Source organism: Hippocampus comes, unplaced genomic scaffold (genome assembly GCF_001891065.2).
Source record: "Hippocampus comes isolate QL1 unplaced genomic scaffold, H_comes_QL1_v1.1 scaffold45, whole genome shotgun sequence".
Classification (NCBI taxonomy): Eukaryota; Metazoa; Chordata; class Actinopteri; order Syngnathiformes; family Syngnathidae; genus Hippocampus; species Hippocampus comes.
In genome coordinates this window covers 326,440-340,236 of record NW_017805783.1, presented here as the reverse complement: position 1 = coordinate 340,236, position 13,797 = coordinate 326,440, and the positions used below count along the sequence as shown (strand labels likewise).

Here is a 13,797-nt window from a genome sequence, read left to right as displayed (position 1 = left end):
TATATATATACATATATATATATATACGTGTATATATACACATACAGTATATACAGTATATATGTACAGGTATATATGCATGCCTCCTTTGATACAGTTCTCAGATATTTTTTCCAAGTCTCCATCTGTGTGTACAATTACATAATCCCCATTTTGAATGTATTTTTAAGTCGTTCAAACCGAATGGCGACTCTAAATGAACTCTTGATAAAACCATCATCGTGCAGATGTCTCAGAGCAAAGTGAAAATTCAGATTATTAGAGAGCAGCCAGTTTGGCCCCTTTCATGGCAGCCTTAAAGAACACACTGCACGTTTCACAAGGAGTCATAGCGGGAGCAGACTGACACGTAGATGGAAAGTTAAGGAGTCGCTATGCTCTGCTGCAGTAAAGGAAAATTACAGGCTTTGCACACTAAATTTAGCGTTATATGCAATAGCGCACTATTTTATGGTCAACTACAATTAATCGGATGATGTTTGGCTCATGTAAGCAACACCCTGAACATCAGGAATCAGTTAAATTGTTGTTTATAGAACGATGCCCATGAGCTAACTTTGGTAGGTTTTACATTTTGGAAGGAAATATTACGTCACAACTACGTAATTTTGCTAGCAAGCAAAGAAAATAAAAGCCAGCTGACCAGGTGACAGCTCAAGTGATGGAGCCCTATCGAGTCGACCTCCAGGGTCCAGGCCCGATTTCACAAAGTTATGAAGCTCAGGTCATATTTGAGCTTTGAAAGTAATGACAGAAAATGCGATTTAATGAAACTAAGCTCCCAGTGAAAAGGTTCACCACAACAGTATCTTCTATGTGTTGATATGGATAGTATACGAAAGTGCATCTATCGATTGTCAGAAGAATGAAATGGAATGGTTTGCAGTATAATCATACATGACAGTTGACCGAACAAAAGCTCGAGTACAGCCAGTTCGATGGCATGCAAATGTATAATGGAACACACATGCATCTACGAGCAGACATCTACATCAATTCACATTTCAAATCAAAACCTTGAACGTAACAAAATACACGAGTAGACTAAGATTCGCGCAAAGGCTAAAATCCTGATGCTAAGAGGAACAAAGAGCATGCTGCATGCTCATTGCCTGTTTCGCGCACGCACAAATCCGATCGGTCCGGCATTTTATCAGCCAGTGCCTTTCAAAGAGAAACCAACAAAGTGGGATACTACTGTGACACAGTATTCCACATTCAGATAATGAGATGCCGGATGATGTCAGCACTCGGCGGCACGGTGATCGACTTCAGCACGTCCGCCTCACAGTGCAGAGGTGCAAGGTTCGATTCTGGTTCTGGCCTTCCTGAGTGGAGTGTGCATGTTCTCCCTGTGCCTGTGTGGGTTTTCTCCGGGCACTCCGGTTTCTTCCCACAGTCCAAAAACATGCATGGCAGAGGTGTCAAACTCATTTTTGTCGCAGGCCACTTTGGAGTTAACGTTTTCCCTTGGACGGCCATTACTACAGTGAAACCAAATAAATTTTAAATCATTCTTGCTTTGTACGCCAAAAAAAAAAATTGGATGACTTTTTGAAATCAGTCAACTATTTATTTGTTGTTTTTTCAATTATTGTTCAAGTGAGCGTAAACAGAGGAACAATATCTTCGCAAAATCTCAACGTCATTTATTACATATGGCAATTTGACATTTCGGTACAGATTTTAGCGAAGCTCATGGAAGTTGACACACATGATTTGCTTTCGCGGGCCACATAAAATGACGTGGGCCTCCTTGAGTTTGACACCTGTGCTCTAAATTGTCCCGAGGTGTGTTTGTGAACACAAATGATTGTTCTGTCCATGTGTGCCCCGCGATTGGTTGGGAACCAGTTCAGGGTGTACCCCACCTTCTGCCCGAAGACAGCTGGGAGGGGCTCCAGCACGGCAGCGACCATCATGAGGGTAAGCGGACTAGAAAATGGATGGATGGATGATATCAGCACCAGCCTCTAGTGTGATGCATAACATATATGCCAGACAGTGTGAATTGCTGTTAATGAGGGACAGGCGAAAAAAAAAAAAAGACGGATAGTTTAATTTAACTCTTAATTGCCCATAGGTGTGAATATGAGTGTGAATGGTTATTTATCTATAAGAAATTTCAAATATAAAAATGGAATCAAGATTTCAACACTTGTTCCACCATTGATGTGACTGAATCTGTGCAACTCAATTGAAAACCAAATTGAAATGTGTTTGAGACAGGAAGTAAAAAAAAAAAAAAGCGAGAGAGAACGTTGCGTTCAAACTCATGGGAGACAGCACACACCTGACACCATTTAACGTGACTTTGATTAACCCCAACTGAAGTTTGGCTGTTCTTGTAGGCTTTTCCCGACATTTTTGTCATCAAATCTCATCACAAGCAATGGCCTGCAGAGACGGTCATTGTCAACTGAAGAAAAACTTGGGCAGATACTACTGTATGTCGCACTAACGGTAGATGTGTGGTGGTCCTATTATTCTTCGAGAATGACAAGACGACTAGCATTTCAAAACCATGAATTCTTCTCGAAATGACAAGCAGTGATCCAGTTCTCACACCGGCACGAGACAGAATCCAACCTTACCCAATGTTAATACTCACTTGTAGACTCTGGCGTTGTATTTTCTCTCCCCAGGGAAGCCAAACATGCCACAGATGACTCTGCTGTTAAAGTGGCTCCAGTCGGTGTTGCAGATCTGCTTCCATTTACCGCCATCTTTTACCTCCACGTAGCCCTCTGTCACGGGGATCCGCTTGCGTAACGATGACAAGATGGCTCGAATGCGCACATCCTCAACTTGAATATCGAGGTTCTGTAAAGGAATATGAATATGAAACACACTTAAAGGAAGGCACACCAATACATTAAAAGTATGCTTATTTCCACATAACAGCCAGAGAGCATGGAATGGAATATTGGTTGGAAAATCTGCCTTGCTGTTCTGAGGTTAGGAATTTGAATTTCAGTTCCGGCCTTTCTGTGTGGAGTTGAATGTTCACAGGGAGTCAGGGGGTGTCACCCAAAATCAGCTGAGCTCGGCTCTAACTGAACCGCGATCCAAATGAGGACAAGCAGTATCGAAAATGGATGCATGGATCTATCTCACCTCGCCTTCTGCGTTACATAATAAACAATAAAACACCCCATTTCCCGAGACCGACCAGCTTGGTGGGATCAAACATATTTGAAGTAAAACACCTTTGGACTGTACTTAAAGTGGCAGTATAACGGGATGCACTGCAACTCTGTTCGCTCATAAACAAAAGATTCTCCACGGTGGCCGGAATTCCAACAAATGGCATTAGTTGAAATTAAGATGCCAAAGGTCCTTTCCAAATGATTGAAAATGGACATGCCCTGTTTTTAATTAAAGGCATGACAAACACTGAGTGGGTGTCAACACATTCAAATTCTTAACAAAATGATGGACTCAACACATTATTATTATTTTATTTTTTTGCAGGTCTAATTTGCCGTTAATCTTCCATCATGCAACCTTTAAAGGAAAACAAAACAGTTAAACCATGAAATTCTGTTTGCCGTGATGCTGAATGTAACACTATTTACCCAACAATTTACAGAGACTACAGCATGGAATGGTAGTCGATCAATCCCAGGGCAGAGAGAGTCAGACAACCATGCACATTCACAGCATCACTCGGTGGCAACTGTACCCACGCTGCCTGCCTACAACGAAGTCATGCAAGTGAACCACTACACCATCTGTATATAAAAGAAATCATTAGACTTGACCATCAAATACATTTTGTCCCTCAATCTTTAAAGTAGAAACCAAATGAACATACTAAATAAGTCCAAGTCCAAGAAAATAACAAAAATTTGAGAACTACAAATCCCAGGTCTATCTGTCCTGCCAAAGAAGAGCAGAGAATCCAGAGCTCTGCAAAGTCATATGACATGAAGTAGAATAAATATAGCATGTGGTGAGTGTGGCCTTGTGTCTTTGTTTACCAAACACACAATACATAAGTCACTCGCAGACATTTTTGTGAGCCGGGACACAATGGATGCTTAAAATTCAAGTAAAGATGACAAAACACAAGCGGGGAAAAACATCACTGCCAACCCTCACATTGGGCCTCATTCAGCAAAGAAATGTTCATACTCTGCGCACAAGTTGGGCGTATAGGCAAACCGTTCACCGTTGGAATCATAAATTGTGCGGACCGGCCAATTTTCTTCGCACTACTGTGCATATACTGAACAATCCGAATTAATTTGAAACGATCGCTCATGTTTGCTGCGCTTCAATTTGCATAAGAGCTTTTTGACACCGATTTTAACACCAATTTTAAAAAATGTGTTAACTTTTTGTCAAGCAGAAGTAGTTTTTTATATATATATATATATATATATATATATGTATATATATATATATAAAATGTATTTTGTTATATTATTATTATTATTTATTTATTTATTTTATTTTTTTTTTTACTGATAAAAACTTGTGCATTACTGATTTTACCATACATTGTAATTTAAACATCAGACGTTTCAGCCCCAAAAAAATCCACCTGAAGCTGAACTCAATCCTAAATTTAATTAATTCTTTAATATGTTACTAATTAATTACTTAATCATAAGAAACTCATCTAGAGAGGTGTACTCGCATCTCTTATTCAATAAAATTGCAAAAATGTGTTGCCCTTGGATAGCAAATGAATAAATATAGTAGGACAGCAAAGAAGCATTTCGAGTCCAAAAAAAGTGAGACTGAAACCCCTGGTAGTTCACATCATGAAACTAACATTGGAAGTAACAGTACATAAACTGTTTGAGCCATGGCGGCCCGAGTCACGTCAGAAGCAAGCCAGCAGCAGAGCGTGTGCCGTAGATTTTTTGAATGGTCATTTTACAAATGTAAATATTGGGAAATGTTTGAGCTATTAAAAAGAAAACATAGAAGCCTTGAATTGACCAAGAAACGTGAGTGCTTCGAAGGCTCCTCTGGCTGCCCAATCATTGAGTGATGAATACACACATGCACTACACATGCACATGCATTTGAATGGCACAGGGAAGTTATTATCGTTAAAATTATTATTATAATTATTACTGCTTTTATAAACGCCATTGTGCATCAGGAGGTGTGAGATAGATTTTTTTTCAAAAGCTGAGCATTTGTGATGTGGTCTGAGGAGGTTCTCGATTTGTTGGCTGAGTGTGCACCTTTTAAAGTACCAACATATTGATGAATCACAGATTTCTGTGTGTGCACTATGGGAGAATGTGGCCCATTGTCTACATGGGAGGGAATTTAAAGTCAAGGAGGAAAAGACAAAAACAAGTCAACTTTGACTTGAAGTTAGTGCCTATTCTTTGGCTGCACAGTGTGAACTGCTCTATTCAATTTCTCTTAATTCCTTTCCAGTCTGGAAATCAGACACTTCTCACGTGGTCTCTCAACCCGAAAATGTGAGACATTCAGCTACCAAAAAAAAAAAGATTGCAAACATGTGTGTCTTGTTTTGCTCTGGCACTCTCCTGGGAGAGAGGCCTTTCCTGTGTTTTGTTTTGGGAAAAATGAGCACAGATGGAAAAGCCATTTGCGGGATGACATGTAAAAAAAGGGGTGAAGGGCCCTCAATCTTGTGCTATGCAATGTAGCACTGCAAAACTATGCACCAAAAGATGCTAAGAAACCCTCGTAGGTGGAGAGAAAATGGAACAGAGGAAGCCAGCCGACAATCCCTTTTCTACCTCTTGTAATGTTCAGGGTCACATGTCTTGCTGACTTTGGGTGAAAGACGGGGAACACGTCGACAGTCAATCAAAAGGGGAAAGAGTCACAGCATCTTGCATACAAGATTCACATACCTACAAATTATAAGAGCACAGACTGCACAGGAACGACTAACAGTAGGTCTGTAAGTGGAAAAAAATGACGTGACAGAATGCTTTCCAGCTCAACTAAGTACCACAGCACCACAGATACGACAGCTTGCAGGGAATGAGATCTCCACCACATGAATGACTACTTCTGGCTATGGACGGGAACATCTTTTAAAAAGTGCCATATTCAATATATTCTAGCGAATGACCATTTATTTGGTAAATTAAGGAAGTTACGAAATTACACTTGATACATTTTTTTTCAAAGCTTTAAAAATCCCTGCAGCAATACTAGAAAAAAAATTATGGTTTAAAAAACACTTTCTGTCAACATGAGATAATATAGTCATAATTAAAAAAAAAAAAAAAAACACGAACAATATTCACAAATAGACAATATCTATTTGTCGCGACCCTAGTGAGCATAAGCGGTTCCGTGAATGGCTGGATGAATGGAGAAAAGATTTACTCATCAGTGACATTCCAACAATGCAAAACATAAACACAACAACTAAAAAAATCATATAAGGGAAGCGGTTTCCAAAATTTAACGCGCCACTGGCTGTTTTCATATGAATACATATTTTGATGGACTGGCATTAGTGTTGCACCAAGTACCGGCACCCTTACCGTGTCGTGAAATTTAGGAATCAAAAATGACACTATACCACGAAAAATGCTCCAACCCTCTGTGATGTGTCAGGTTAAATCATTCCCGTAAATGCAAATCTTAGTCTACATGTGGACTTTGCCATGCGTACAGCGATCTGACTTAACTAGCACTCCAGTATTTGCTTTTTATAAAGCAGCGTGTCTGCACATTTTGAGTCGTCTTTCTCGATTGTCCCAATTCACTGAAGCACGGTGCGACCCACTCCGCGCATTTTCAAAATGGAGACTGTACGTGCGCATATCTATTTAATTCCACATGCGGAATTATAAATACTGTTTTACGTATTGTTGTAAAAGACAATACATACGTGGCCGGTTGGTTCCGCAACTATCAAGGCACAGCAAGCTTAAATCCCAGAAACCTATTTAATATGTGTGTCAAGTGAATATGGGTGGCTCACTGTCGGAAAACAGTTGAAAGAACTAAAAGGCTGCAGCAGACAACTGGTTATAAAATAAATAAATAAATAAAAAGAAGAACTAAAATACATTTGAAGTTTAAATTGGTGGCCCGGTGATCCAGTGGTTAGCACGTCGACCTCACAGTGCAGAGGTACCGGGATCGATTCCAGCTCCGGCCTCCCAATGTGGAGTTTGCATGTTCTCCCCGGGCCTGCGTGGGTTTTCTCCGGGGACTCCGGTTTCCTCCCACATTCCAAAAACATGCATGGCAGGCTGATTGAACACTCCAAATTGTCCCTAAGTGTGAGTGTGAGCGTGGATGGTTGTTCGTCTGTGTGTGCCTTGCGATTGGCTGGCAACCGTTTCAGGGTGTCCCCCTCCTACTGCCCGTAGACAGCTGGGATAGGCTCCAGCACCCCCCGCGACCTTTGTGAGGATAAGCGGGTCGGAAAATGAATGAATGAAGTTTAAATTGAAAGTTTAAATGCCTGCTTATTGAGTACATATTCGAAGAAGCTCCTTTTTTTCCTTTTTGTGATCCAATTTGTAGGTTGTCAAAGTTATATAAAACAAAGGCCGGTTTATTCTAAGTTTCATTTGTAATTTATTAATTTATGTATGTATTTATATTACCTTACTTTCAAGGCAACATATTTGAGTGAAAAAGACGACAAAGATTTAGAATTAGATTTTCAAATTAAGGAAAGAAAGTAAAATGACTTTCATTTGATTTTCATTTGGGTTACATCATACTTTTGTAGAATCATCAACAGATGTGAGTGAGGGTGGAGCTGAGGTCAACAAGGTTTCTTGTGTCAAAAATAGCTACGATTTTGCCTAAAGTTTTGGATCATCGTCTTTCAGTCACTGATTTATGGACAGGCTCCGACTGTTCCTCTGTGTATTACAACACTACAGCAGCCCAATGTCTTAACAGTAAAATATTTTAGGTCTCAACGTGAGTCTGATGCGCTTTCAGTACAGGCCACTTTTGCAGCAGAAAACAGAACACTTGCCAGCGAAAGCAGCACACAGCTTATGAACACGTGTTTCTAATAGAGGCCTTTAACAGCTCTCAAAAACAGCAGCAATCTCCTCAACGTGTAGAAAATATGCCATGCCGTTAATGTGAATCGTCCACATACTGTAAATTCCTTGTTGTTAGTTCCACTGTATTGTAAATGGCTCCATTTGTCAGTTCGAGATTAAAAAAGTGAAAGTGAATGGAATTAAAAGACTATTTTGAAGAAGTAAAAATATCAGTGCTGTACCTTAATACTGTTTTTACGTATTATGTATCTACAGTCGATGCAATACAAACTCATGATTTTATAGTTACAAAATGTCCTAGTTTGGAGCGTCTTGTTTAAAAAAAACAAACTCATTTGTTCAAAAAGTGGAAACAGATGTTTCCCCAGAGCCTTGACAAACTGTCAACAAGAACACCAAGACAATGCCTGTATGGAAATAGTTTTTGAAGAGACATATGAAGCTCCAGCAACAATAGCTCCATAAAACAATATTGCAGTATTGCTTACCTCATTTTGTTGAACATTGTTGACATGTATTGTTGTACGATGTTGACAATCTCTATATTTTCCAAATACTGCGTCTTATAGTGAAGCAAGATGCAAAAGTGTATTTTGAGTTCTTATTATGCAACTATACAAAGGGAATGGTTTGAGCATGGAGCAAGGCAGAACACGATCAGTTACAAAGTGCAGATGGAGATTCTGGCCTTAGTTTTCGTGGCCAGTGCAAGTCTAGTGTAAGGCGAGACTACTTCAAAACATGATAAAAGCCTCTTTAATGATTGATGCCTTGAATCAATAAGTAGGGAGACGATATATCTTAGGATGCATTGGGACACATCATCAGCGATGTGCCTGAGATCATCAGGGGTTTGGGGTCTTCCAACATCATACCCCCTCCCTCAGGTGATCCATCCATGGTTGATCAGACCCCAGCTTGTGTCCCAGTAGCATTGGCCCGCAGACTGCTCCTCCTGATCCAGAGCCATCTAGAGGCTCTCTCTGCTGCCTCCATGGTGGCCTTGATGGCCTTCTTTGTCTCTGCATCTGTGATGCCAAGTAGACTGAGTACCTTGCACAATGGCCGGCCAGCAAAGCCCCGACACCCCACTTGGGTGCACCCCCCAATGGGCTCACAGCGTGCGTGCCTTCCAGGCTCCTTTTTGGCATTGCTCGAATAGCTCCCACTACTTTGACCGCTTCTGCTCATTTACCTCCTCTATGCAATCCTCACAAGTTACTGTCAGTTCTATCAATAGCACCTGCCTTGAAGATACTGACGTAAGCACGATGTCTGGCCTCAATGAATCAAAATGGAAATCATGATATCGCTCATATAAACATTCTGTCCTATGCGAGATATTTAGCCGGGTTGAACCAACCATTTGTCAATTTAAGAAAAAAAAAAGAATATCCACATTATAAACATGTGTATGAAGATTGTCATTCTTGGAGTGAAACTTTTTTGTCAAGATAAGATAACCATGTGCCAATCCTCAATTAGTGTGCAGTGGTGAAGGCTGACAAAGCAACTTGCAGCTCAACCTGGATGTACTATGGAGTAAAGTGGAATGGGAGTGTGTGTGTGTGTGTGTGTGTGTGTGTGGGGGGGGGGGTTGACCTAAGCGAGGAAAATGTGAGTTAAAAATTGCCACGAAGGTGACTCAGTATAATTTTCTCATGAAGTGTGTGTGCAGGGAAGAGTTGGAGGATGCGAAAAGCTGCAGCCAAACAAAACAAAGCAATAATTCAAATGTGTTGGCCCAGTTATTCCTCAAACTTTTTTTCTGTTCTCATAAAAAAAGCAAAGCTTTTGTCAGGAACAAAAACAGCATGGGATATGGCAAATTGGCACTTATTATCATGAAGATTGATATATTTCTTGGGCACTACCAACAAAAATGTTTTCAGAAATTATTTTTCAATATTAATTTTAAGTAAGTCATAAAGGTGGAGTACCAATGCTAACTTTCACAAATATTCTACGACTAACAAACGCTGTTATTGTTGTGCTTCATCACCAAATTAAATTAGTCAAGCTTTCAATTCAGAACTTGTGAACTGGGGAAAATGGGAGGTGTTTGTCAGCATGCAATAAACATGACAAACTGGCCTTAGTATACTTGTGACTGTGCTTTGGTACTTCATGATGTCAGTTGCTTTGGTCAATTGTTTATCACAGGCCTGGCGTCTTTGAGTATTTATGATCTGGTTCCTCAGTGACACGTCATCAGAATGTCTACTTTACTCCCATGCCTCTTTGTCCGGCGCTCTCCACTGCTGTACCCAGCCCTGTTCTTCGGTGTTTCTTTATTTGTGCTGTTCACCATCTGTTGAGCGATTTTGGTTTTTACTTTTATGTATAAAGACTGATATTTGACACTTCTGCATTCTGTCTGCTTTTGGGTCCATATTCTGCTCCTCATATCACAGTACATTCTGGAATCAGCCCTGAGGAATATCTAGATTTGCCATCCTGGAGCTAACATCTTCTATGGGTCAAGTAATCCCACAATTCCCTCACCTCCTCATTCACGGGCATGGCTCCCTTTATGGTCGCCTATGGGTATCAACTGCAACTATTCCCTTCCCAGAAGCAAGAGGTCACTGTTTTCTAGATCCGCGGCCATCTCCCCCATTGCCGTGCTGTCTGGAGGTATGCCTGACCTTCCCTGTAGCCCACAGCCCAACGCAACCGTCCGCTGGGCAATAGGCAATGGACTCCAATAATTTGGCAGTGACCTTCCTCTCCAATTACCCCTAAGCTCCGCCCCAGGATAATTGGACCATTGAAAATATATAGAGTCATTAACCCTTCTGGTATCCGTCTAAACCTCCCAGCCTCCCTCCAGATTCGTCCCACTTTGTCCTTCACCTGAAGCCGGTCTCCTCTAGCCCCCTCAGCCCTCCCTCCAAACTCTTTCCTCCACCCCTGCTCATCACCCTGCCTACGCTGTCTTGAAGGTTTTCGATGTACGTCGCCATGGTTGGGGTTTTCAATATTTTGTTGACTAGGAGGGTTACGGCCCCGAGGAACATTCCTGGGTCTCTCGTCCTCGATCTTTCCCTACTCCAGAGTTTTTTTTTTTTTGCGAGTTCCCTCACTAGCTTGGTAGGGCCGGTACCGGGCGGTGCCCCATTAGTGGGGATACTGTTCTGCTTTGGTCCGTGGTCAGTTGCTATGACCCTTTATTTTGTCACAGGGTTGGGTGTGGCCTGGCGTCTTCCAGTATTTAAGCTGTGGTTCCTCAGTGACACGTCGCTCAAACGTCGAGTATCCTCCCATGCCTCTTCATTGGCACTTTACCAATGCTGCATCCAGCCCTGTTATTTTTTGTCATTTTGCCGCCGGTGCCATTCACCGCCTGTTGGGTGATTTTGATTTGTACTTTTCTATATGAAGACTTCAACTTGGCCACTTCCACATCTGAATTCTATGTCTCATGTCACAACACCTCAAATAATATATGCAGGCCATAATACAACTCCAAAAAGACTATCTGCATCTCACACGTCACGTGTGTACGTGCATGTGTGTGCGTGCGTGTGTGTGTGTGTGTGTGTGTGTGTGTGTGTGTGTGTGTGTGTGTGTTTTCAAAATAATCAGTTCGCGTTCATTTTGAAAGGTGCAGTCTCAGAACATACTGTTTTTGTTACTGTACGTGTTTTTAGACTAAATCAATATCCGCTCGAGCTGCATGCAAGTGGGCACTGCCAAAACATATTTTATCTGGAATTCTACATGTTCGAGATGTTTAGAAATAGAATGGAATGTACGCTCACCAATGCAGGTCAGACCTCAGAAAATTCCCAGTGGCCGAGTAAAGTGTAATGCTGAAGCCGCAATACAAATAAACATTGATAGAAAGCTAAATATTTCAGAGAGTCAGAGCTTTGTAAACACTGAGTGTCAGCGAGTTGTTTAATGTTGGGCTTAAAACAAACACGTCAAATATACTCCACTAGAATCCTTTGTATAGTGAAATAATAGTCAATTCTGACGAATGTTCAAGATTCAAATTCAAAAGAGCAAGACAGCAAAGAACTTAAAAAGAATCTGACCGCATTAGTCAAAGGTCAGCAACACATGCATGCAAGGATTCATGTTTCACCTTCCGCTTCGCTCATTGTCTGGGTATTTCCTTTGTTTTTGACTCGCTTACTGGCCGTAGAACTGAGGTTAGCACCACTTAGGAAGGCTCCTCAACATGCTATTGGAGCAAACGAATCATCCAATCGCACCAAACCTCCAATTGTATGTAATCTTTTCACCACCATTACGCATCAGTGTGCCTGGGTGTGTCACCAGTATATCGCTTCCAGATGATCACGCAATGTGCATGCAATGTGGCATGGGCTCCAGATGGGTTTTATAATAGGAACGCTGAATCAGACTTTTCACCACTCGGCTTGACTTCAAGACATCAAGACATGTTAGGACACCATGACATCAACTTCTGCAAATTGCAGATTGATGTATTTAGTCATGCCATTCATATAAAAATACATCCCACTGTGGCAAACAAAGTATAATCATTCACAAAAGAAGAATACTGTAGTAGCATGAACATGAGAAGCCCAAGATCCGGTCCTTGCTCACTTATCTGAGCACTGCAGTTTTGTCATAACTTTGGAATGTGCATTCATGAGGCTTACACAGTGAACAGAAAGATAACACTTGAGTTTAGCGCTAATTGCTTCCATGCTTAGTGTCCAGCACCGAAATCAGCAGGACCTTCAAGCGCCCACCCGGCCAACTTTGACAGAAGTGCCAGCACCTAACAATTACCCATTTACTTTCCTTGACACACTCTCACTAAAAGATGTGTAAAAGACTGTTATTAAACCAGAGAGCCCGAGTGTGCTATTGACCTCAAGTGTGCAGTGCTGTTTAAATTTCCTCATCACTGGCCAAACCAATGGAAATGTTTACTTAAGTTACAACAAAGTGGCCACCCAGTTCAGGTCTGATTCTTCTCAATACCTTTAACAGTATTTTTTTGTTTCTAATCTTATTACTGTTATTTCCATACTGCTGTTAATGACCCAATTCTTACTCAAATTACCTTTGTTGAGTCTTCAAATTTGTCTGCATTCTTTATAGAAGGTGTTTTAGGCCATAATGAATGAAATGTGAATTCAGATTTGTGAGTGACAGTAGAAGGAATTAAAACGATGTATTATATTTAATACGTTTAGTCGTATTTTTTAATACTTGGATGAAAATCCTTTGCACTCAATGAACATGTTAAATTCTGAGCAGGTTAAATGAAGCTAGCTACAAGCTCCTGGTTGCAATGTTCATGAACCTTAAATACTTTTCCATAATTGTAAATTGTAATCACACACATTGTTCAAACCCCTATTCCATTGAAGTTACGTGTAGAGTATTGAATTTAATGTTTTCATTTACGTTTTATACAACATCCCAGCATCAATGAAATCGGGGTTTGTATATTTCTAAAAGCGTTACGGATAGAAATAGGTCCTTACCATAGACTTTTGCAATCATATTACATGACAAAGTGTGATTAAATTATGCTTGAGCTGTACCTCCACGTGATTAGGAAGAATGTTGATAAATTTAAATCCAGGGATCCTCTTGTCACTGCACATCACGCCAACATCTTCACTGTGCTTGCAGTCCGAAACACCAATCCCATTGGAGGGACACTGGGCCAAAGTCTTTTCTTTGCCAGTGCAGTGCAGATTGTCAAACCAGATGGGTCCTGATGGGAAAAAAAAAAAATAAATTATGTTTAGTCGTCAGTGTTATGATGGTGGTGGAGGGGACTCAAGTTGTGGAATTGACAGAGGAAAAATCT

At 40.8% G+C, this 13,797-nt stretch overlaps 1 protein-coding gene across 3 annotated transcripts in view; it reads right to left on the bottom strand.

The window, feature by feature from the left end:
• Positions 1 to 13,797, bottom strand: part of loxl2b (lysyl oxidase-like 2b) — a 38,402-nt gene that overhangs the window by 18,308 nt on the left and 6,297 nt on the right. For all 3 annotated transcript variants that reach the window (XR_002170071.1, XM_019885281.1, XM_019885282.1), the window contains exons 3-4: positions 13,526 to 13,701; positions 2,612 to 2,823 (exon numbers count right to left, since the gene is read on the bottom strand). Coding sequence is in view for 2 of the 3 variants with exons in the window: in XM_019885281.1 (XP_019740840.1) it covers positions 2,612 to 2,823; positions 13,526 to 13,701 (388 nt within the window). In the remaining variant the exon portion in view is untranslated. The remainder of the gene's footprint in view (positions 1 to 2,611; positions 2,824 to 13,525; positions 13,702 to 13,797) is intronic.